This window comes from Diadema setosum, chromosome 9 (genome assembly GCF_964275005.1).
Source record: "Diadema setosum chromosome 9, eeDiaSeto1, whole genome shotgun sequence".
In the NCBI taxonomy this organism is placed as follows: domain Eukaryota; kingdom Metazoa; phylum Echinodermata; class Echinoidea; order Diadematoida; family Diadematidae; genus Diadema; species Diadema setosum.
The window spans coordinates 1824731-1850303 of NC_092693.1; the positions used below are offsets into that span (position 1 = coordinate 1824731).

General features: G+C 37.7%; 1 protein-coding gene across 1 annotated transcript; it reads left to right on the forward strand.

The window, feature by feature from the left end:
• The first annotated feature begins 118 nt into the window (after nucleotides 1-118).
• Nucleotides 119-17105, forward strand: LOC140233069 (uncharacterized). The gene is made up of 4 exons (XM_072313188.1): nucleotides 119-400; nucleotides 12406-12588; nucleotides 13681-13779; nucleotides 16173-17105. The coding sequence occupies exons 1-4, from the start codon at nucleotides 296-298 to the stop codon at nucleotides 16335-16337; spliced, it is 552 nt and encodes a 183-aa protein (XP_072169289.1). The 5' UTR covers nucleotides 119-295; the 3' UTR covers nucleotides 16338-17105.
• The last annotated feature ends 8468 nt before the right edge of the window (nucleotides 17106-25573 follow it).

The window sequence follows — 25573 nt, forward strand, 5'->3', positions numbered from 1 at the left end:
AACGTGAAAAAGGCAGTGAGGAGTAATCTGCCGTACGTTGCATCATGGACCTACAACGTAGGTCCATGGTTGCATGAAGGTAACCCCAATAAAGACGTTCAGTTGCATATAGGTGACTACAGGCTAGGTAGGGGGACGTGGAAGCCGAATTATCTCTTTCTTCTGTTTTAAATTGTCTTATCTTCTGGAAACCTAGGTGGAGCGGGTCTCTCTGAACCATATCACTTTTCGATCAAGTTTACTTCGTTAGCCAACACCCTTTGCTGACAGTTGAGGTGGACCTTCTGCTGATAAAATGTCGGACACAGCGAATATAACCCTTCCCTCGTCGACGTTCAGGACCCCCTCGGGACTGGCGTACCTGAAAACTCCGAATGGCATTCTGAAGATTCTGGAATCTGTAAGTCTGTTTAGTTGATGGTGATTCTGACTGAGATAATTACGATCATGATAATCAAAATGTAGCATCATTTTTGTTGTTGTTTTGTTACATAAACAGCACGATCACAATGCAAGATCGGAACCCAAAGTTGATCGTAAAACCCCTCATCAAAGCTCTTGAATTAAAGGACAAGTCCACCTTCATAAACATGACGATTGAGAGAATGCAGCAATATTAGTAGAAACACTAGAACACAAGTTTCAGTTCCGCGATCGCTGTATGTGAAGACTACTACAGCTTGTGAAGTCATACAAAGTGTATGTGTACAACCATATAAAGAAACTATATATAAAGAAAATTCAACATATGTTCACTTTTCTCGCATGATAGAAGAGCACATGACTTGCCTCTTTCAGAAGGCAGGGGGAGTAATATTACCCTTAAAGGTAGGGGATACCTTTTACAGACCTCCCAAATGCAGCAAAACATTAAATATGAACCTCAGGGGACTTGTTTAGGCCACTGCTGAGAAATTTGGAAGTCAACAGTTATCTACAATTTGAATAATGCACAAAACTCAACTACTCAGTAGTTCTGTGTGTCAGCCACACTTAAGCCTTTTTGTTGCAGTCTTCTGTATTTTTTATCTATAAACACAAATCTAAAAGTATAAGAGCTGATGTAATAAAATATAGAGTGTGTGGCAAGAATGTATATAGAAATGTTTAAGTAAGTTTTGATGAACTTTCTTCACAAATATGATGGACACACATGCAGTGCATGGGTCTGCAAAGGTAGCCTAGTAATGTGCTGGAATTTACGGTGAGCCCCGAAAAAAATTCAATTCAAAATCTAACGGTCAATAAAAATGTACTAAGTGTTACCTTCCACTTTCAATACTTTATGGGAGTTTCTAAAATGATACTCTCTTCAACATACAAGTACCACTGTATTTATACAAGTCTTCATTTGAGGCTAGCCCGACCAGACACTGTTACGCTATGCGAAAACAGCGTCTGACACGCACGGCATGCAGCCTCGAAGTGAGGAACCTCAACACAACTACAAAACTTAGGAACATGTATACTTTTCTCCTTTAAACAGAATACTTTACTCACGTTAAATGCTACAGAAGAATAGTTCGCCACACTGGGTCCATGGAGACCACTTGCGATAAGTCCGTGGAACAAATAAATGACACTTTCTGGCGCAATTCCTGACCGTCGGGCTTCGTCGTTGCAGGATTCAAAATGGCGCCTTGACTTATGCGCATGCGTGACCGGATGTGCTCCAGAGCGAGCGCGTGTGCGTTGAAAGTGTCGAACAAACCTTGGCGTCTGCGACATAATAACCCAGTACAGTTTATAGCTGTATACCTTATACTAGTAACCGTGCGTACGCTGCTTGAAAGGGCATTCACATCACGTGACCACCCGATATCTAAGCTTGGCCTGGCGTGAAAGATTGTGTACGGTGTGGACATGCGGGATATGATGATCAATTTCGGTAAGTTTCATTACGTACATTTGAATATATATAGCATCAGATGTAGAGTAAATATTGAAGAGTATACTCGATGAGTTTGAGGTGACAAAAATGATCGTAAGTATCAAAAGTCAAAGCTATCGTGATACGATTACGTCGCCTCTCCTAGTGATTGGTGGTCGCGCGCGTACAGCCCTGTCGCGACGTACCATGTACAGCGACTGGGCTGTGTATAGTTACATTTGAGGCATGCCAATGGGATTCCCTACCTTTAACATATATCAGTTACAAGTTGAGAGAATGTGTACTTTTTTCAAAGAATGACATTTTGTGGAATTATCTTTATATTTTCCTTATATCGTTGTACGCAGGTGACATCATCAACTGCAGTAGTCTTCTCATCCAGCAGTGACTGCACAGAAACTTTAAAAATTCATAACTTTTGAACAGATTGTCCAATTTTCCTCAAACTTTCACTGATGTGTTCCACTTACATTGCTGCATTATCTCAATCCACATGTATATGAAGGTGAACTTGTCCTTTAACTTTTATTTTTCTATAGTGGAGAGTTATAAAAGCCGAAAGAGAATTGTTATTTACACTTACAGTGTACTGGTATGTACAACACTTTTTTCAGTATTTGTACCATTTCTGTGATGAGACATAATTCAAAATTACTGTAATGTTGCCTGTTATCTTTTAGATACAAGATTTCCAACATTCACAATAAGAAAATTAGATGAGAATTGATTAGAGACATCTACAATGAACTGTGAAGTTTCGTAATGTACAAGGAACGATGGAGAGTTTTGAGCTGCTCACATTTATGACACTTATATGGATGCCAATGATTTACTGAAAATACTGACACCGTTTTGACCAAGTGGCAACATACATTGTAGGTGCTACATGTACCTCACTTTTTTTTTCCCCCAGTACAGATCAAAATGCACTAGAAAAATTTAATTTGAAGACGTGGTAGCAATTAACCCTAATCAGGCTGGGCTTTTTGGGCTATGCTATATCTGGGGGGGGGGGGGGGGGATTCCGCCCCCCCTTCAGATCTCGCCTATGGAACGCGCAATCGCGCCGAAAATCGGCACACGCGACGCCCGCGACGTATTCTATCAAAATGTATGGTTGCTTTCTCCGAAAAATTGTTCTTATATTTTATATTAATTAATTATTGTAATTTATGCATAAAATCAGTTTTGGGCTCTAAATCCCTTATTTATGCTCCAATTAAGCTAATTTCTTTTTAAAAATGTTTCTTGTATCATTCTTCTGAGACATAGGATAAAAAAAAATCTGTATCGAAATTAATTTCTTATGTATTTTATTGTTTTTTGAATTTCTTATGTATTTCTTTGTTTTTTGACCTTTTGTTTTTGATTGTTTTTTGGCCAAAATTTGTCACAGACATTTTTCAACGCATTATTATGCTAAAATAAATTAATTTCGGCCATTCTAGGTGAAGATATGAATTTTTATGTGAATTAATTGAAAAAACACAATTTGCATTGGATTTGTACACAAAATCACGTTTTGGAGCAATTTTGGGGTTGACAAATTTTTTTCGAACGGGCGTCGCGTCAAAACGGTACGCGCGGGCGCAACAATTTGGGTCTCAAAAGTTGCACGATACTTGAAAGAAAAAAGTCATGAAACATCGCGGTGGGAGCTTATCGCGTTGCGAAGATATTGCGCGAAACATCGAGGGGGGGCGGATTCCGCCCCCCCCCCCCCCAGCCTGATTAGGGTTAAGGGGATGCTATTGCTGGGAAGGCAGACCAGGGATCCAGCTTCCCACCTCCCTGCTCAGACATTTTTGAGAATCCCAGTAACCAAATTGTGCAGAGCTTTTAAAGGACGAGTTCACCTTCATAGACATGTGGATTGAGTGAATGCAGCAATATTAGTAGCACAATTAAAGTAGAGTTTGAGGAAAATTGAACAGTCCGTTCAAAAGTTATGAATTTTTGAAGTTTCTGCTTAGTCACAGCTGGATGAGAAGACTACTTTAGCTTGTGATGTCACATGTACAACGATATACAGAAAGTATAAAGAAAATTCAACATATTTTCACTTTTCTCACGTAACAAAAGAACACTCGACTTCTGCCTTTCAGAAGGCAGGGGATTAATATTACCGTTAACATACGTCAGTGACAAGTCGAAAGAAATGTGCACTTTATTCAAAAAGTAAAGTTTTATGAAATGTTCTTTTTATTTTCCTTATATTGTTCGATGCATGTGACATCATACACTATACTGTAGTAGTCTTCTCATCCAGCAGATACAGATACTGTAAAAATTCATAACTTTTGAAAGTATTGTCGGATTTTCCTCAAACTTTCACTGATGTGTTCTACTATTGTTGCATTCACTCAGTCCACATGTATATAAAAGGTGACCTTGTCCTTTAATATGAATTATTAGCTCACCTGAGCCAAAGGCTCAAGTGAGCTATTGCGATCGCCCTTCGTCCGGCGTCTGTCGTGCGTCGTCCGTTGTCCATCGTCCGTCGTGCGTCGTCCGTCGTGCGTAAACTTTTACATTTTTATCTTCTTCTTGAAAACCCCAAGACCGATTTTCATCAAACTTAGCAGGTAGCATCCCTAGGGGGTTAGGAACTCAATTTGTTAAAATGGGCACCATGCCCCACCCAGGGGGCCCCCAGGGGGGCCCAAACCCCCCAAAATTAAGGAATCTGTAAAAATCTTCTTCTCTAGAACCAGAAGTGATAGAGCTAAGTTAATACTATGAGTTAGTACATTGATGACTGTAGTTTCAAGTTTGTTCATGGCAGAATCAGAGGGTGCCCCCCTTGGGACCCAGGGGAGGGGGGTGGGGAGGGGTCCTAATGGGGCCTAAATTATACATTTTCATCTTCTTCTTGAGAACCCCATGACCAATTTTCACCAAACTTAGCAGGTAGCATCCCTAGGGGGTTAGGATCTCAATTTGTTAAAATGGGCACCATGCCCCACCCAGGGGCCCCAGGGGGGGGGGGGGGGCCAAACCCCCCAAAATGAAGGAATCTTTAAAAATCTTCTCTAGAATCAGAAGTTATAGAGCTAAGATAAAACTATGAGTGAGTACATTAATGACTGTAGTTTCAAGGTTGTTCATAGCAGATCCAGGGGTGCTCCTCTTGGGGGGGGGGGGGGGTTGGGAAGGTCCAAATGGGGGCCTGAATTGTACATTTTCATCTTCTTCCTGAAAACCTCATGATGGATTTTCGTCAAACTTGGCAGGTAGCATCCCTAGGGGGTCAGGATCTCAATTTATCAAAATGGGCACCATGCCCCACCCAGAGGGCCCCAGGGGGCCCCCAATCCCCCCCCCCCCCAAATTAAGGAATCTTTAAAAATTTTGGCCCTTATTGTACATTTTCATCTTCTACTTGAGAAGCCTGGTCAAATTTTAGTAGAGCTGTGAATAATTTAGATTAGTGACTGCGTGAAAGGTGAACTTGCGATACTCAGGTGAGCGCTAGACCCGCGGGTCTCTTGTCTGTGAAGAATCTTGACAGGAGTTCCACTGTTACCGATTGAGCTTACGCCTTGATGCATGTATTCGCTGTCCAGAACTCTTTGTCGTTTCCAAATGTACACCAGTACACTGGTGGGTAGAGAATGAATTGGGCCACCCATCTCATGATGACTCTTCAAGCTACATTGTATACCAGGCAGGTGATACCAGGGCACTGTTTCATCAAAGTTGTCAGCCCTGACAAGTTATCAGTCACCGACAATCACCATAGTAACAGTCAGTGACCAGAGCTTGTCAGCCAATCAAAACCAAGGATTTTATTGACATTGTCAGAGACTGACAACTTTCATGAAACGGTACCCAGGTCTCTAAAAGATAGATGGCAGAACTGCAGGAGTTCCCTTGGTTGACATCTACAGTAAAAGTGGATATTTTCGCAAAGTAATTTTTCATGCTCAGCTGGGCAGGATGGATTTCGCATGTCATTAATTCTGCATTATCAAGACATTAATTACTGGAACATGTGGCATTCAAAAGTATGCAAGTATGCTTTTATGTTTGCGCCAGCGTCTGGTTGAATGAAATGCGCAAAAATTTCCACTTTTACAGTACTAGTAACCTGCTTTGATAGAATCTACTCACCTTTTAAAGGCATTGACAGTTACTGTATATGGGGAGCAGGATTTTGGATATTGAGGACCATTTGGTTAAAAGCATGTAAATTGACAAAATGGAGAATTAAGAAAATATAATTTTAGCTTTCAGTAAAAATATATATGTGATCCTGATTTATGGTTGATGTTCCTTATAGATGTCAACCGAACAAAGAAAGTGAACTGGAGTTTAGTCTATGTAATGTGACATTACCTTTAAGATTGGACTTTCCTCTAGGCCTTGACAGTTATAAGTGAATTTTATGACCCATGAGGCATCCATACCTACCATTTTAGCAAATCATAATACTTACACTAATGACACAAATGTAACAAATCGTTCTGCTGAATGCTTCAACAATTTTGTATTTAAAGTCTACCATAAAAAAAGGGGTTTGAATACTGGCAAGGATATAAAATTGTATAATAATTTGTAACACTATGGTGGTAAATGTGAGCAAATTCTGAGAAAAGATACAGTTACACCCTTTGGTATTAAAGTTTGACACTGTTCTTTAAATGTTGTCAAATATAAATGCATTGTATATTTGATTTTTGAAGCTGTGAAGAAACTGGAATGCTTCTTTCAAGCTTTTCATGCATTTTATGTTGAAATTATCAAAGCTCCAAGATTTCAAGGATTTGTGTAATGTATAATGTTATTGTTTCTAAGAAGTATTAGAATACATGATTTTATCAAAGATGGTCTTACTGTAGTTCATTCTAACTATATCACAGTATTTTAGCTTGTACTGTTATCAGTAAAGTGATATATCTAATAATGAATGAAAATAAAATTATGATAGTTCCTTCACATTGCTAAGACTATTCTTAATCTGGTTGTGACTGGTGTTGCTATTTCATGAAAATCTGTAACTTTTAGAAGTCATAATTTTTTTTATTTCATTTGTACTCTCTAATGAAACTTTATCTGTTTATTTTATTTCTTTGTTAATTCAACATCAAATATGGAGTGGCATTGTGCACCAAATATTCCATTGGCTTAAAATGCCAAGAAGAAATACCAATGATTTTGTTTGGATTGAAATCATACTTTGGCGATCTATGAAACATACAGCCTGGGGATGATTGAAGTTGCATACGTGGAAGAACTAACTTTCACGTCTGCTCCGCTTGTAATTTGTATTATTCCTATTACGTGGCCTCATGTCTCTGGAACAAACTATATGTCCTATGAGTCCATGATGCAACAGACAAGTGATAAGGCGAATCCTACAGTCTGAAAAGTTCACCAAACCTCTGATACTGCATATCGATATTTATTCAAAGACTTACAGATAATATTGTGTGTGGCTGCAGTCTGTACCAAGATCCGGACAAGCAGAGTTTTGACCTTTGACCGATTGATTAATTAGTAAACTCTTTGGCCTCCTATTGGTTATGATAAATTCCAGCCAATATGTGCATGCAAGATAGTAAGCACCTGTTGGTGCTTATAGATGTGAAGCAGGGTATAAGTTTGTAATGTGATTTGTTAGGGGCATCTGGAACAGAATTCCACCTGTGGTGTGAATGCCCCCACTTCTTAGCCAGTGAGCCGCAATGTAGGCCAGTTAGATAAAATGAAAAAGATTCGTCATTCTGATTGGGCCTCGATAAGATTTGTAAGCCAAAGTGGACCTTGAGTTCAAAAACGTTGAAAAGCATGGGTGTAAGCAATGTGACTACCTGTATGTCTTTCAGATGCACATGACAGTGTCTGAATATGTGAAATTTATTTTATTTTTATAATTTACTACTATGTTCCTTCTCACTCTCACCATGTACAAATTAGGAAATGAATTTTCAATAAAATTGATTTATGATTCAATAAGCCAATGTCATATAGGTCTCAAAGAAACAGAAAAACAATACGATTTTATATAATTTTTCTCTTGATGATTTCTGATTGAGATGACATTTAAAGAGTACATAATGTCTCATGTAATTAAGTTGTCCTTCCTTGAGCACTCGTTTGACAAAATGAGATGACTTATTTTATACTTTGCGGTGTGACTCAATATGATAATGTATTTCAAACAGGTTTATAAGAACCCATCCCACACTCATTATAATGATTTAGCTGAGTAAACAAATTCCTTGCTGTGTCAGTTTTATTGCTGTCATGTGATGATTATACAAATAGTGTAACACACCACAGCTCTATTCTGGCCTTCTTTAGTACATACGATAGAATCATATTATCAATCATTTAATCTACTTCTGAGTCATCTGCTTACCATCTTCTTGAGTGTGTCTAGAAGGACAATCTCTCAAGGTCATATGTGCACCTGTTAAACAGATAAAGTTGGAAGTAGGACTGAAATCAGAGTTATCATTCACCCACACCATTAATTCAATGATAAAATGTTGATTCATGGCAACCAGCTAGTACGTTATGTACATGTGCACATATTCATTAGAATATTTACGGCAAAAATTGAAGAATGCCCACATTTAACATTATAAATCTATCATCTGGGAAGGATTCGCATTCACGTTTGGCAATTCTCAGATGGAAAGTTGTGTACCTGTACAAAATGCACAACAAACCCCTTCCTGTTTGCTACTTATGGGCTCTGTTTGCTGTACCATTTAGTTGGTACCACTGGAAGCCTTCAGTGCTTTGATCTGCCAAAACCACAAAAAGGATATTTGATATTTGCACGGTTCACATCACATCGTGAATTCAAAATACAATATCACGCTGCAAAAGTAAACCTCATGCTCTCCTTTTAGAATATGATTTCATTGGCCCATGTTTGCTGCTCCTGCACAATTGGAGATTTCTGACAAAATACCTCACTCACTCATTATACCCCCGCCAAACAAAGTTTGAAGGGGGTATATAGGAATCAGCGGACGGTCGGGCGGTCGGTCGGGCGGTCAGTCCGTTGCAAATCTTGCGTCGCGAACTACTTCCTCAGTTTTCAACCGATTCCCATAAAACTTGGCACAGATGTGTGCCTTGGGTTGTAGATGTGCAAGACGTATTTTTTGACAGTACCCAAAAGTACGTTGCCATGGTAACGGCATATTATGGGCAAAAATGTGTACAAATCTTGCGTCGCGAACTCCTCCCACAGTTTTTGATCAATTTTTATGAAATTAGGTACAGATGTTCATCTGAATATGTTAATGTGCAAGACACATATTTCCGCAGTGGCAAAAAGTGCGTTGCCATGGTAACGGCATGTTATTGGTAAAATATAGGGCAAAATGCTTCATGGCAAAACTGCTTCATCAGTGTTCTTCCAATTCTCATGGAATTCATATTGAATGTTTGTCTTAGGATATAGGTCAGCATGACACATTTCTTGACAGTGACAAAAAGTATGTTGCCATGGTAACAGCTCACATATTATGAGGCAAAATGATGGAAAATTTTGTGTTGCAAACTACTTCCTCAGTTTTTGCCCAATTTCCATGAAACTTGGTATAGATGTGTGCCTTTGGTTGTAGATGTGCAATACGCATTTTTCGACAGTACCCGAAAGTACGTTGCCATGGTAACGGCATATTAATGGCAGAAGATCAAGGAAAGATCTTGCGGATTTAACTACTTCCTCAGTTTTTTGACCAAAGCTTATGAAATGTTGTTTTGACCAAAGCTTATGAAATGTTGTTTGGCGGGGGTATAACCAGTCGCTGTAGCGACATTTCTAGTTTTCATTTGTCTAGAGCTTCAAATGGAGGGATTCAACAAAGCAAAAACATTGTCATCATGGCAGGATGTTTTGTGATCCACCAGACTCACACATATGCATCAAATATGATATCTTGAACATATTTTAAATCACTGCTCCCATTGGTAAACAGGACCTTGAAGTGTCATGAATATTGAGTGGTGCATGTGGAAATGTCTAGCGATTTATAACACTACTCAATCATTCAACATGATTTTGCATAGGTGAACTGATATCATTTTTATTGCTGTGATGTGATGATTATACAAGTACATGTAGTGTAACACACCGCAGCTCTATTCTGGCCTTCTTTTGTACATACGATAGAATCATATTATCAATTATTTAATCAACTTTTGAGTCATCTGCTTCCATCTCCCTGAGTGTGTCTAGAAGGACAATCTCTCAAGGTCAGATGTGCACCTGTTTAACATGATAAAGGTACAAGTTGGAAATAGGACATTTAACATTATAAATCTACAATTTTGTATCATCTGGAAAGAATTCGCATTCACATTTATTAGGCAATTCTCAGATGGAAAGTTGTGTACCTGTATGTGTTGCATGCACAACAAACCCCTTGCTGTTAGCTACTTATGGGCACTGTTTGCTGTACCATTCAGTTGGTACCATTGGAAGCCTTCAATGCTTTGATCTGCCAAAACCACAAAAAGGATATTCGATATTTGCACGGTTCACATCACATCAATTGCTGAATTCAAAATACAATATCATGCTGCAAAAGTAAACCTCATGCTCTCCTTTTAGATTATGATTTCATTGGCCCATGTTTGCTGCTCCTGCACAATTGGAGATTTCTGACAAAATACCTCACTCACTCATTTTCACTTGTCTAGAGCTTCAAAAGGAGGGATTTAGCAAAGCAAAAACATTGTCATCATGGCAGGATGTTTTGTGATCCACCAGACCAACACATACATGTATGCATCAAATATGATATCTTGAACATATTTCAAATCACTGCTCCCATTGGTAAACAGGACCTTGAAGTTTCATGAGTATTGAGTGGTGCATGTGGAAATGTCTAGCGATTTAAAACAAATAAGATAAAACGACTCAATTATTCAACATGATTTTTCATAGGTGAACTGATATCATCATGGCACATCAATATTAGGAATTTGAGCCAGTTTTAGTCACTATTGATAGGCCTACTGGAGATATGAGAAGGAAAAATGTTTGTGAAAATGTGAAGTCCAGATTGGTATGCCTCGATTTATATGCAAAATGAATTTATAAGGCATTGTAGGGGGTTAATTGTACCTCTTGGTTGTCGAGAGTCTGCAGTGTTTTGTTGTCAAGTACATAGTGGGGGGGGGGGGATAATTGCTCTCAGATATCAAGAAAAGTGTTACCAGTGGTAGTTACTCTCTTTGGAAGTGCAACATTTCTAACTTATTATACAGTGATATTCATGGATAATTGATTACAGTATTACTGTAAAACGAGAAATGTTCGCGTGCATTTTAATTTCGCGAATTTCGCGAGCGCCAAGATTCGCGAAATTAAAATTCACGCGAAATTTCTTATATACATTATATGCATTGAACGCAAGAGGCAATTCGCGAAAATTTCTTGCCACGAAAAAGGCCGTCGGCTCCAATTCGCGAAAATTTCGTGCCGCGAATATATCATGTTTTACAGTAATTTCCTGAATTCAGCATGCCACAGGTATTAGCTGGCTTTCTCCATTATTAATTTATGCTTACAAGTAATGATTTGTGGTATACCATAGGTGAAATTCATACTTTAGCCAGCACTCGCTGAAATAATATGTTTTTATTTTTCAATTGCTGTTTGGCACACACACACACATTCACTAACATATACGTTCATTATATACCTCATATATAGATTCCTCTCATCTGATTGGTTAAAAGTGGAGTCATGAAAATAGCTGTGCCCCATTTTTGATCAAAATGACGTCATGATTTACTGTGCCCGGGGCATAGAATCAACTATGCCCTGTAAATAGGTTTGGAGACAGTCGCAACCCCGTACACATAGATCGCTCATATGTACGCACCAATGATACGACCGTCACGCTGTTGATCAGTGTTGATTACGAGTGCTGTAAAAGAGACTAGAATCTATATTTCGGTATCTACTGTATGAGCTGAAATTTTCGCGTACAGATATTTTCGCGAATTGCTACTTGGAGGACATTTTCGTGTGTTGTTAATTTTGCGGTTGCGAGGGTCTAACTGAACTTACTTATTCGCGCATTGTTATTTTCGCATGTTGTTATTTTCGCGGTTCAAAGGTGATTCGCGAAATTCTTGAAAATAAAACCACCGCGAAAATTTCAGCTCGTACAGTATATTTCGAAATCTATATTTTCGGTATATAAAACAAATAATGACAGCTTGATATTCGGGGCACAGTTAAAATTATGTAGGCCCTCAGTGATGTGAAAACCATAACTATGCCCTCAGCTTCGCTTCGGGCATAGTTATGGTTTCCACATCACCTTGGGCCCATAATTTTAACTGTGCCCCTCATAGCAGTCATTATTTGTATACTGGTTCTCAAGCATGACTGATAAACACTTTGGTTTTAACATCCTGTCAATAACACAGTCTAATGTTTACTTTTATCGATGCAATTCCCCAGCCCTGCCCCTGTCCGAACTGTAGATCATATTTTTCTCCTGCTTGTGGGAATCTTCTTGGCTTTAATACAGATAACTTGTGTCGGCGCACTGATCAGCATCGCAGCCCAACCTCGCCGCCCCGGCTACGAGTCTGCGACCTATTGGCACCTGATGGCAGCCTGTGGTGCATTCGGTGGTGTCACGGCGATCATCATCATCCTCTATGTTGCTGCCATACCCCAGAAGCATACCAAGTTCCCCTGGGGCATGTTGGTAGGTAGATGCATCTTTAAAGAAACTACTCCTATGCAATACAAATGCATGTTAACTTTTGTAGATTCATATGATACCCTTAATATCACTTACAGGTGTATGTGACCAAATAGATATCTAAATTACTTATGATCTTATTATGTTATTATTTCTTTCTGCTACTTTTGTTCAGGTTACTTGGATACACCTACAAAAAAACAACAAAACAAAAAAAAAACACGAAATTTCCAAACAAGGATCTGTTAATGGCATCATCTGGCATCACTCGTAGCTAAAGTACTGCTTTGATTAGCAGAAGACATAAGAATGCACAACTTACTATACTGGTTTCCATGTTACTAATATAACTGACAAAACACATTTCAGGGAAACATGCAAGTTATGCTCAGTCTAGGAGAAGAGGTATTTTGGTGTACTAAGTATTTTGTTCGTTGTACACTTGTATTAGTAATTAACCAGTAATTGACAGATAATGTTTTTATCAGAATCTTGGTTTGGAAGGTGTTTTTTTTTGTGGGTGTATCCAAGTAATCTGAAGAATTATAGTATGGAAATTATAAGATAAATGGCTTGTATTTCAAAGGTATTCATTAAGCCACATAAACAATGATCTGGGTGATACGAATCAATACAATTCAACATGCATTTGCATTGCATAGTCCCTTTAAAAAAAAAAAAAAATAAATCTTTTGGAAACTTAGATGGACAATCTAAGCTCACCTTTTCGATGTTAAGTATTGTTAATCGATGTTAAGTATTGTTAAATACACAAAATGTGAACAATAGGTATAATAACAATGTTTCCTAGCGAAACTGTCTACATTTGTGGTTTATTGAGTAAAATACTGATATCTCCCTATATTCGAGGCTTTCTTGCAAAAATTTTATATGGTAGGATGTTTTGTTATAAAATACAACAGACCTACACATATGCATCAAATGTGATATCTTGAAAATTTTTTGAATCACTGCTCCCAAAGGTAAACTGGACCTTAATATGCCTTACATATATCAGCACATTGCACTGTCACTTTTAATTCCCTGATTGGCTGTTGTTGTTGTTGTTGGTTTTTTTTTTTTTTTATTGTATAGGAGTTGTTCTACTGCGCTGCTGCATTTGTTGCCCTGATGGCTCTGGCTGCCCATGTTGCTGCTAATACCTTTGGCCTTCCTGGCCTCATCATTGGCACAGTAAGATATTTTTCCCTTTTTTTTATACCCCCGCCAAACGAAGTTTGAAGGGGGTATATAGGAATCAGCGGACGGTCGGTCGGGCGGGCGGTCGGGCGGTCGGTCCGTTGCAAATCTTGCGTCGCGAACTACTTCCTCAGTTTTCAACCGATTCCCATAAAACTTGGCACAGATGTGTGCCTTGGGTTGTAGATGTGCAAGACGTATTTTTTGACAGTACCCAAAAGTACGTTGCCATGGTAACGGCATATTATGGGCAAAAATGGGTACAAATCTTGCGTCGCGAACTACTTCCTCAGTTTTCAACCAATTCCCATAAAACTTGGCACAGATGTGTGCCTTGGGTTGTAGATGTGCAAGACGTATTTTTTGACAGTACCCAAAAGTACGTTGCCATGGTAACGGCATATTATGGGCAAAAATGGGTACAAATCTTGCGTCGCGAGCTCCTCCCACAGTTTTTGATCAATTTTTATGAAATTAGGTACAGATGTTCATCTGAATATGTTAATGTGCAAGACACATATTTCCGCAGTGGCAAAAAGTGCGTTGCCATGGTAACGGCATGTTATTGGTAAAATATAGGGCAAAATGCTTCATGGCAAAACTGCTTCATCAGTGTTCTTCCAATTCTCATGGAATTCATGTTGAATGTTTGTCTTAGGATATAGGTCAGCATGACACATTTCTTGACAGTGACAAAAAGTATGTTACCATGGTAACAGCTCACATATTATGAGCCAAAATGATGGAAAATTTTGTGTTGCAAACTACTTCCTCAGTTTTTGCCCAATTTCCATGAAACTTGGTACAGATGTGTGCCTTTGGTTGTAGATGTGCAAGACGCATTTTTCGACAGCACCCGAAAGTACGTTGCCATGGTAACGGCATATTAATGGCAGAAGATCAAGGAAAGATCTTGCGGATTTAACTACTTCCTCAGTTTTTTGACCAAAGCTTATCAAATGTTGTTTTGACCAAAGCTTATGAAATGGTGTTTGGCGGGGGTATAACCAGTCACTGTAGCGACATTTCTAGTTTTTTTGGGGTTTTTTTGCCTTTCAATCTATCACCAATAGACAAGTCATGTCTTGCAGACAAGTCATGTGCAGTCATGTACTTTGCACCAAGTTAACACACACACACACACACACACACACACATTCAGGGCTAAAGACACCAGGCTGACACTAGCTCAGAGTCACAATCCAAGCCTTGAAGTTATCAACATTTTTCTTTTTTCTTTCCTTTAACTTCCAACCAAATCTAAAAGTATTATGGTGCATATGTGAGAATTGCTCTTATGACCGTTTGATAGATAGTCTTTCAATTTTAGAAAAGGCTTTGAGTGTGAATAAAACCAACACTAACTCCCCAGCATCTTGACGTCAATTTTGAATTATATACAATAGCTGTAGTTACACTGGCAAAAGATCGCAAAGTTTAAGATTGTGATCTCTTAAGATCTTGAAGTTTTGCCAATCTTGATCTTGATCTTGAAGTGTGACCGCAGACTTCCCAAAAACATCTCACAAAACTTCTCACCCAAACAAGGGAAATTTCTCGGACCCCCACCAATCTTCTCGATCTTTTAGCAGTGTGTACACTAGCAACTGAAACTTCCCAAAGTTTGTCATGTGATCTGTCCACCTCCTGTTTGCAGCATTGATCAATGGTTTACTTGTGGGCAGGGCCTCAGTAGGATTTACCTGTGTGCATTACTACGTCATGATCATTAGTCGTCAGATGGGGTGCTCTTTCTTCTTTCTTGCGCATGCCCACCAGTGACCCAACCTTTAAGAACTTAAAGATCGAGAAGTTTGCCTGCTAGTGTGGATGGATGACCACATATTGCGAAGATTTCGCAGTCATAGATTTGGCAATCTTTTGCCAGTGTGACTGCAGCTACTGTGATACATAACTCTTCATTATATCCTGTCTTCAGGTTGATCTCTTTAAATCTCTGAACTAATAACTTCTGTGATAACTTCTCTCCTGTTTCCACGTGAAGAGAAAAATGATCATGAGCCAGAAAACACAACATTTTGTAACAAAAGTATCGTATTTCTGTATTGTGAGTGCACTGCAAAATGCTTGGCACAGGAAAGCAGACTGGTGAGTCATGTGAGTGGATTTGTCTAGTTTTTCTGTTAAAATGAATATAAACATCCCTTACAGTATTAAAGAAATACCACCTTTATCTCAAGCATGTATAGTTCAACATAAATGTGTGTTGTACCATCATGCACTCAGTTTAGGGACTGGCTGACTTTTTTTAGGGGGATGGGGCTGGTGGAAAATTCTTGTTTTCTGTAGTTTTTGTATGCGTGCTATATTGTCATGTCCATCATATGATTCAGCATGAACTCTCTGCATCGTTGGTTTCCCTCTAGATTCTGTCGTTCATTGCCATGTTGGTCTACTTTGTCGAGATATTCTTTGCCATCCGTTCGTGGAAGCGTTCCATCATCGCCGAGACGCTGCGCCTGGTGGAAGAGGGCAAGCTGGGCGTGAGTGCTCCGCCAAGCCAGGCCATGAAGGAGAATAACACTGTCTAGATTGACGAGGCATCACAACCGACTGTTTGACCATCCGTTGTATGACCACTCTTACCTTTACCATGAATGAGTTTCAAAATCAGTTGCGCAGTAATGACTATCCAATCTTCTGTATGTATGATTATTCTTTAGCATGTAATGCCCATGTAAAGATACTTGTTGCTTCTATCACTACTAACACATTTTTTCATGTTAGCATTTTGATATGTTTCCTCCAATAGTTCATGGTTGTGATCATGATTCTTCAAAGGAAAAATCTCATTCCAAAAGGTATCTATCAGTCATTATCAATCCTCTAACTACAAAGATGCATCACAAATTTTGCCAGGGCAGTGACACGCCCGTGTGGTCCACATTCAGGCTATTCATGAAGCTCAAGTTTTCTTCCAAGATATAGTTAATAGGGGGATTTATTAATGGTTGCTCTGATATAGTAGTTATTCACGTGGTGATTCTGGTTGAATGTGTGTCTGGTATGCAATGCAGTGCGCTGTAAACCTCAATTCTTGTGAAGGAAAGGTTATGCTCCTTACTATAGCTAACTGAAAAATGATTTCTTTACATCAAACCATACCAGTTTAGTAAATTTAAAGTCAAACCACAGACATGGCAGTATCATTCTTATTTCCCAGGTCTGGTCATGAAGGAGACAAAATCTGTAGCAAAAATAATATTTCATTGCTCACATCTTCTCAGATCATTAACACTTGTAATGCATTTTCATAAATTTGACAGAACAAACATAGGATTTGATATCACTTCTTCCTTTTTTTTTTTGGGGGGGGGGGGGGGTGGAGGGAATGGGCAGTTGAACTTGACATCCTTTTTTTTCTGGGATGAAAATTTTCACGTTGATGCATTACAGCTTAGTCACCACAAACCCAAGATGTATGTCTGAAATTTACAAGGATGAAATTACATTACAATTGAAGATGATGATTTTAATGTTCAGCATGGTTGTGATGTTTGTGAAGAATGATATACTTCTGAGTGTTAGAAAACTTTGGGATTAGAATAATAGTGTTAGCCAATGTGAGAGTAGATAAAACAGTGGACCAAAGTACACTGTACATTTATACTATTAGTGAGAGGAATGTAGATTTGCTTGATCAAGGTCTATCCAGAAAGACTTGTTCATGCCACCCAAGAACAGGATATCTTCTAATTTGTCTTCATCAACTCGAATCCCTATCTCACTTTTCAAAAAAAAAAAAAAAAAAAAAAAATGCAATGGCAATTAGAAGAGAAAATGCGTGTGTCTGTGATAGTAGCCAACTCTGCCAAAATTGTTCCCCTGAGATGGAGCCATGTCTGTTCATTGTTCAAAAAAATTATGTATTCATTTCTGAAAGCAGTAAACATGACAGTACTTTTTGTATGCAAGCTTTTTACAAGTGACAGCCCTTTAATGGAGTGAGCGAAAAATCGCTGTGCCCTTTTTTAAACAGAGACTTATGAATATTTATTTTTGTATATTTGTAAATAGTTCCATATTTATGCTGCACAGACAGGGCTTTGTCACATACTTGTGGAATTGCTTTGCAGAACTTGAATGGTTGACACAGAATAGTCTCCATCATTCTTTCAACACTAATACTGCACTTCATACCCCCCCCCCCCAAAAAAAAAGAAAAAAAAAAAGAAGAAGAAATAATTGAAAAAAGATGGGGCTTATTGTGAAGGTTTTTATTAACAAGCAGATCATTCTTGTGTTACATTGTTCTTCAGTTCTTCCTTGGATGTTGGAGTGAAAACTATGTTTGTCTTCCTGCTGGAAAATGTATCAAAGATATAAAATGGTGAATTCTTACTTTACTTGTATGATGACTCAACTGTTGCATTTATTTTCAAGTTAAATGATTGAAATAAAATTTTTGAAAAATAGGTGTTTGTATTCATTTGTTTATTCTACAGTTTAATCCCACTGTGCCATGTATGTATGTATGATCTGTGTATGTATTATGGTTTTGAAAGGCAGGGACTTTAAACAGCTTCATCTACAATAGCTTTGTGGTTTTTTTTTTTTTTTACAAGATTACATAATGAGGCCCTTTGTCACAATTGTGCAGACAAGAACTTTTGCGTGCATTTAATTTCGCAAATCTTTGCTCTTGCAAAGTTCAAGAAATTAAAATGCACACGAACATTCCTAATTTTACAATAAGGTTTATTCTGGAGGTTTGTAATTACGAAGATAAAGTATAAGGTTTGTTATTCCGAAGATTTATGCATAAAAAAATGAAAACAGGTTCATAATTTGGTAGGCTCTTTAAATCCGAAAACAAAATAGGGTTTGTAATTCCAAAGGTTCATTAATACGCATCTTCTTTTCATTTTCAGATTGCGGAACCTTCTAACAATTGTTCCTTTATTTCCAGATGAAAGAACCTTCTGAATTTTGAATCTTATTTTGTTTTCCAATGAATCTCCAGAATAACTAAAATCACTCTTTGCTCACATTATCCATCAGAAGTCTGACAAAAATACATGTACTGCATGTAAGTCAGTGGCACACATATTGAATCATCGGCTAAGTGTATAAAAATAAACAATTTCATTCATGTGTTATTTTCTGCTTTTATACACAGAGGTTAAATATCGCCTATTATAAGTCAAGTTTTCTTCTAAGATCGATTTATGCAGAGTTGACTGGCAATTGTGCTCTGAGACAAAATTAAATCTCTCTCACTTAGCCCAACGTTTTTACCTCCTGCACAAAGAGATGTGTGCATAAAACACGGCATGAAAACAATGACACAAATAAATACCTCGGTACATACAAAACATAGCTGTACCATGGCACACACACACACACATTTCTGAATATAAAACGGCCACATGGACAGAGATGCCAACTTCTTGACATAGAAAAACAGATGGAACTTCCAAAAAAAAATCAGATTTTCATGAAATCTTGACACCATCACTAGCCCGTTGGCTCTGGGCAAGTGAAATGTCAGAAAAAAAAAGTTTCCCCAGTAAGAACAGGTTTGTAAAAATGTTGCTACTTCATCAGCATTGATGAGAGAATTGTAAAGCATCTGGGCATATCCCGCCCATTTAGGCTCGTCATTCATGATGATGATGATGATGATGATGAAACAGCATTTGTATGGCGCCATTTATCTGTAGAAACATTCAAAGGCACCCAAGGCGCATTCAATGCTTTTGTAGGGGTTGCAGGTATTTATTAGTATATCATTCTATATGATAATGCTGTTTTCTACAGTTTTCTGTGGTTGATATTGGCTTCATTTTAAATTTTACTTGAAAGATGAAAAGTCGTACTTTCAGGAGGCAATATCGTATTTTCCTATTTCACACTGTTAACATACTAAATACTATTAAAATATATTGGTTGGCATCTCTGCACAGATATAGCACGCAGTTTTACCCACTCTTTACATCTCGAGGACCCCAAAAAACAAAAATAAAAGTAAACGTTATGTAACATGACTTACATTTTAATGACTCTTCATTGATTGGAAAAGAGACACGTGATATGAAAATAGATGAGTGTGTATCTAGCAAACAGTCAACCTGCTTCACTGTGAAATATATGTACCTGGAATTTTAAATAATGGCATATGTATTTACAGCTAATTTGAAAATATCAAATGTCAACAAATATCAACAACACATAACATGATGTGACAAGTTTTCAGATACATGTATCAGTTTATATTCTTGCTACATACTATGAAGGAAAACATCCAACAAGAATGGGGCATTCTGAACTGTAACAAATCATATGTGTGTTTACCCATCTGAAGACATGATGGACACAACATTAACAGTTCTGCTGCAAGACAAACAATTTGAGGACAAACTAGAAATGTCGCTTTGGCGACTGATATGCCTCCGCCATAATGCATGATTTTCCCAATAGGTCTAGATAGTACATGTAGACAATGTGTGACTACATTTTCACAAAATTGGAAAAATATTGAAATAACAAATTTGTCACAAATGTGTTGAATGTTCACCTTCCTTGACCTAGGTTTAATTGGATGAATAGGAGAGCATGTATCTAGGGATTTAAGGACTTTAACTTGACTTTGACCCATTCATACATTTAGGCATTGAGTAATTTTCAAGGTACAGGTGTGGAGAAAAAGTGCAATTTCTGAATTGAATTGTAAATTGTTACCATTTTCATCTGGCCCTTGACCCTAAAATTCATAAGATAATCACTTTCAGGTAGAACATGCATAATATGTACTAAGTTTCAAGATAACTTGAGCCACTTCCGAGATATGGAGGAAAAAGTTAGTTCAGCACTTTCACTTGATCTTTGACCTTTTGACCTTTGAGGGAAAAAAAGAAGAAAAAAAACTTTCCAGAGAATTTCTATTAGGTTACACATGCATACACCAAGTGTAAAAAAAAAATAACCCTACGGGCATTGCATAAATATGAGGAAAATAGTAAAATTTTGAAGTGTTGCACTTGACCTTTGACCCCTGACCTTTGAACCCATGAACCCTACATTCTCTAGATAATCAATTCCAGTCAGTACATGTATATACTGTGTTCAATGAAGATACCTTGAACAATTTTCCAAGGTACGGAGAAAAAAAAGAAGTTTTAATATTTTTACTTGACCTTTGACCTCATGACCTAAACTTTCACCAGAGAATCTTAATTGGGTAATACATGTATACACTAAGTTTCAAGAAAATATCTTCAGGCATTCAATAGATATGGTGGAAATAGTGATATTTTATGTATTTGACCCTGACCTTTTGACCTTTGACCTTTGACCACATGACCCAAACTTTTACCAGAGAATTTTAATTGGGTAATACATGTATACACTAAGTTTCAAGAAAATATCTTCAGGCATTCAATAGATATGGTGGAAATAGTGAAATTTTTATGTATTTGACCCTGACCTTTTGACCTTTGACCTTTGACCTCATGACCCAAACTTTCACCAGAGAATCTTAATTGGGTAATACATATATACACTAGGTTTCAAGAAAATATCTTCAGGCATTCAATAGATATGGTGGAAATAGTGAAATTTTATGTATTTGACCTTGACCTTTTGACCTTTGACCTTGAGCATGTGCACCCAAAAGTTGATAGGCACAACTTCACCCCCTAATACACATACATGCCAAGTTTCATTAGGTTACCTCAACAGGTTTTGATAGTTACCTTGTCCACAAAATTCATTACGGACGGACGGAAGGACGGACGGACGGACGGACGGACGGACGGACGGACGGACGGACGGACAACCCGAAAACATAATGCCTCCGGCACCACTTCGTGGCGGAGGCATAATAAAAAGTAGATACACGTACAATGTAACAGCAATGTTTTACATGTTCAGTTTCCCTTGCTGAGAAATTCTGTACTGCAATGTTGATTTCCACTCCTTTTGGGAATTCTAATGTCTGCATGATCTTACCAAAGAGAAATTGTACATCTTCACAATGAGATAACCACATAATATATGAACTCTGCCCCTGATTTTCCTCCTCTTTTATTGAAATGAAATAGATAAGAGCTAATTGGAATTTCATATTTTTGTTGTATTCGTTACAACTCTACATAAGTTATGCAATGACATTACTGTAATTTACCACTGCAAATAAAATAGGTGTGTCAGTTTAACATGATTTACAAAAGAATAAGACTTTGGTACTTCTTTGGTCAGAAATATACAGCAAAAAAAAAAAAAAAAAAAAATCAACACTGAAAAATAACAACAAATGACACCAAACACAACGGCAAGCATTCACATTACTTCGAAGTAAGTTTTGTTACATTTTTTTTCATTCAATTAATATATTAACAAAGTTTTGGTAATGTCCAATGTGACATTGCAAAAGAGGTACATATCAATATCCTTTGAAAAACATTTTTTTTTTTCCATATCTTGGCATCACTACCTAAACAAGAAAGTCTAAAACAGAGAAATACAGACTCCTGCAGACTGCAACATTCTGTAAGCGTTTACTGCCTTATAATTTGCTGTTTATTTACAAAATGATGTGCAATTTTATGATTTTATGACCTCTCCTTGTGTGCCTTTCATTTTACTGAGTATTTGAAATCCATAAATACAATGCATGACATGCTTACAGAATACACATCCTATCAATACAACACATAAATTAATATTCTAATATACATTTCAATTCTGCATTCTAATCAATATAAGCACAAGGTAAATCAGTTGCAACAGATTGGATTTGTAAAGTTCATATTTCATTTGCTATGATTTGATTTCACTTGACTAACATAGTATTGACAAAAAAGTACACAAAATCATTTCAACACATCGAACACATTGAAGTAAATGTTACTTGAATCACACAGCAAGAGATGTACAGATGAGATCTTGACCATTGTATGTGAGGTGAGGTATAATGAGGTGTACATGTGTACATACATTGATAATGAGTGATGTAGTTACAAACGACATACTTAAATTGTTATCAATGTAGGTGAGATAAATTGACATTCAAACAAAATCAAAACAAAGAAATAAGTGCAATTCCTCATTCACTTCCTACATATGTAAATCATCTACTGTAAAAGTGGAAATTTTCGCGCTTTTCGTGCAACCAGAAACAAGCGCGAAAATAAAAGCACGCGAATATTTTTGCATGCCGTATGTTCCAGTGGTTGATGTCTTGATTCCTTGGAATTGAAAACACACGAAACTCTTTTCGTCTGGCCAAGCGCGAAAAAATCAGTCGCTCAAAAACATCCACTTTTACAGTATCACATCTTACACAAAATAAAACACTATAATTGTGACTATATCAAATAACAAAAAGACAAATAATATGGTTGGAGTGCGCAGGCAGATGTGTCAGACGCAGACTAAACAAATGGTCTAAAAAATTTTGAAAAGCAAATATCAACATTCAAACTAAAGATAAGATGCACATGGAGAAATTACAAATGAGCATCATGTGGCATTTAGTGCAGAAACGGGCACATTCTTTATCATGTTGTCATGAGCAATAACCTTTGAATACCACAGCTTGGTCAAGTGAATGACTGATGTTACACAAATTGTGTTGCTATCTCCACTCTTCTGGGAGCTTTCACGCCCCGGACAACGTTGATCATCACTCCCATAAAATGAGCCATGCAAAGTCTCTGTAAACTGGGTACAGAAAACATGGAATGGCTGTATTAAAAACAACATAATCTGGTGACCCCCAGGAGTGGTCACTAGAAAAGTTTTATTCTGCTTTAGGCAGTGGCCCATATTGACCCAGGCAAATCACTCAAAAAACAAACATGGGCAGAGGCATCAAACTGTGTGAGTGCAGCAAGGTAGGATATATGGTACCCCTACTACATATCGACCACCCTTTTTGAAACCGACCGCGTATACATTGGCGCACAGAACGCTTAGTACGCACTTCACTGCGCGCAGAGCACATCTAAATGGATTGGCTTTGACCGTTGATGAGGATGGTGTGGGAAAACGCGAAAAGTCACTGTTCATTAATGGTTTTAATCAAGGACAAAATTTCGAATGAATATTTTCACCGAATCGTAATGTAATGTCAATGGAAGTTTTTAAAAAGCTTCGTACACCACGGTGTTCAATACAACTCGGTTTGCGTGCATTATCAATGCAAAAACAGCGGTCGATCTCAATAAGGAGCTTTACCGCGGGGAGCTGAAACAAGGCCACGCAAGTTCGACGGCGATATTTTTGCACTGAAACTTCGAATCGAAAAGGGAACAATGGCATTCGATAGTGCTGGATTTTCTCAATCACGTAGGTCAAGTTTTTTACGTGAATTTCAGTGTTAAATATTCTTATCAAGCAAATAAACATTAGGCGGTCAATGAGTAGTAGGTCCAACCATACAACATCCATAGACAAAACTGCAAATGAAACAGACTGTACTACTTTTATTTGCAGAAATTAAATCAATGAATCAAGCTGAAAGTTCTGTTCTGCAATCTAATTCTTTTGAGAGTTTAGAATTATGTCCTGCCAAGTGCCCACAACTCTGTAGGCACTGAGACACAAGTTGCTCTGGTTACTTGAAGTAAACAATGGAAACAATCATGCACACAACACATATGAAACTTAATGACGCACACAGTCTTTTGTTCCCCTTCCTAATAAGTATGGAAACACAGTCAAGCACTTAAACATGCTTTTGTTATAACACGATTGAGAGTTATGGGATAAAGAAAAGAAAATTGCTCCTGTGCATGCTTAAAGGGGCAGTATAGTATTGGTTGATGTGAAGGTTCAGCTTTTGACTTTTTGCAAGATACTTAGAAACCAATTTATGAAATGTTAAGAAGCATACAATTCTAAGAGGAATTCAAAGTTTATTTGATGAAAATTGGTTTTGAAATGGCCAAGATATCAAAAAATAAAGTGAAACTACGTGATCCTAATAAAGATTGGGTCCAACCTTTTATTAGGATTGCTTTGTTTCGGATATCTCGGCCACTTCAAAACCAATTTTCATCAAATAAACTTTGAATTCTTTTTAGAATTATGTGCTCTTTTATATTTCATAAGAGGATTTACATTATCTCAGATATCATCATCAAAAGAATATTGAGAACCTGAAGTCCCATCTCAACCGAAACTGTACCATCCCTTTAACAGACCTATGTTAGAAGGGATGCCTCTCTTTGTTCATGCTGTCACAAACAAGTGTTAAGTCTACAGCATGACATTGCAGCCAGCACAATGTCATCCCTACTGTGTATGATGCCAAATGCTACATGTTAAAGGGCAACCCAATCGGCAGACACGGATATACGACATATCATCCAGGAAATAGCCATTATGATCAGGATATTGTAATGAAGTCCCTGTGACTATCTGTCACTTTAGATCAGTCATTTATACATACCAGTACATATGCTAGACATAGAGCACTCTGCAGAGTGGATTTGGCGCTATATAAATCATATCAATTATTAATTATTATTATTATATACACACAATCATTTACTGTAAAACACATATTCACGGCACAAATTTTTCGCGAATTGGAGCCGACGGCTTTTTTTGCGGCATGAAATTTTCGCGAACTGCCACTGGCATTCAATGCATACAGTGTAGACAAGAACTCTTGTGTGCATTTTAATTTCGCAAATCTTGGCGCTCGCGAAATTTGCGAAATTAAAATGCACGCGAACATTCCTCGTTTTACAGTACACGAATGAGTGAGAGAAAGAGCAGAGAAATCAAGTACAACGGGAATTAAAACCCACTCCCATTA

Bases quoted from the DNA above. Each gene is read 5' to 3' on its own strand.
- LOC140233069 (XM_072313188.1), top strand. From the start codon at position 296: ATGTCGGACACAGCGAATATAACCCTTCCCTCGTCGACGTTCAGGACC. The intron at 401-12,405 runs GTAAGTCTGTTT...GCTTTAATACAG, and splicing joins TTCTGAAGATTCTGGAATCT to ATAACTTGTGTCGGCGCACT. The intron at 12,589-13,680 runs GTAGGTAGATGC...TTTATTGTATAG, and splicing joins AGTTCCCCTGGGGCATGTTG to GAGTTGTTCTACTGCGCTGC.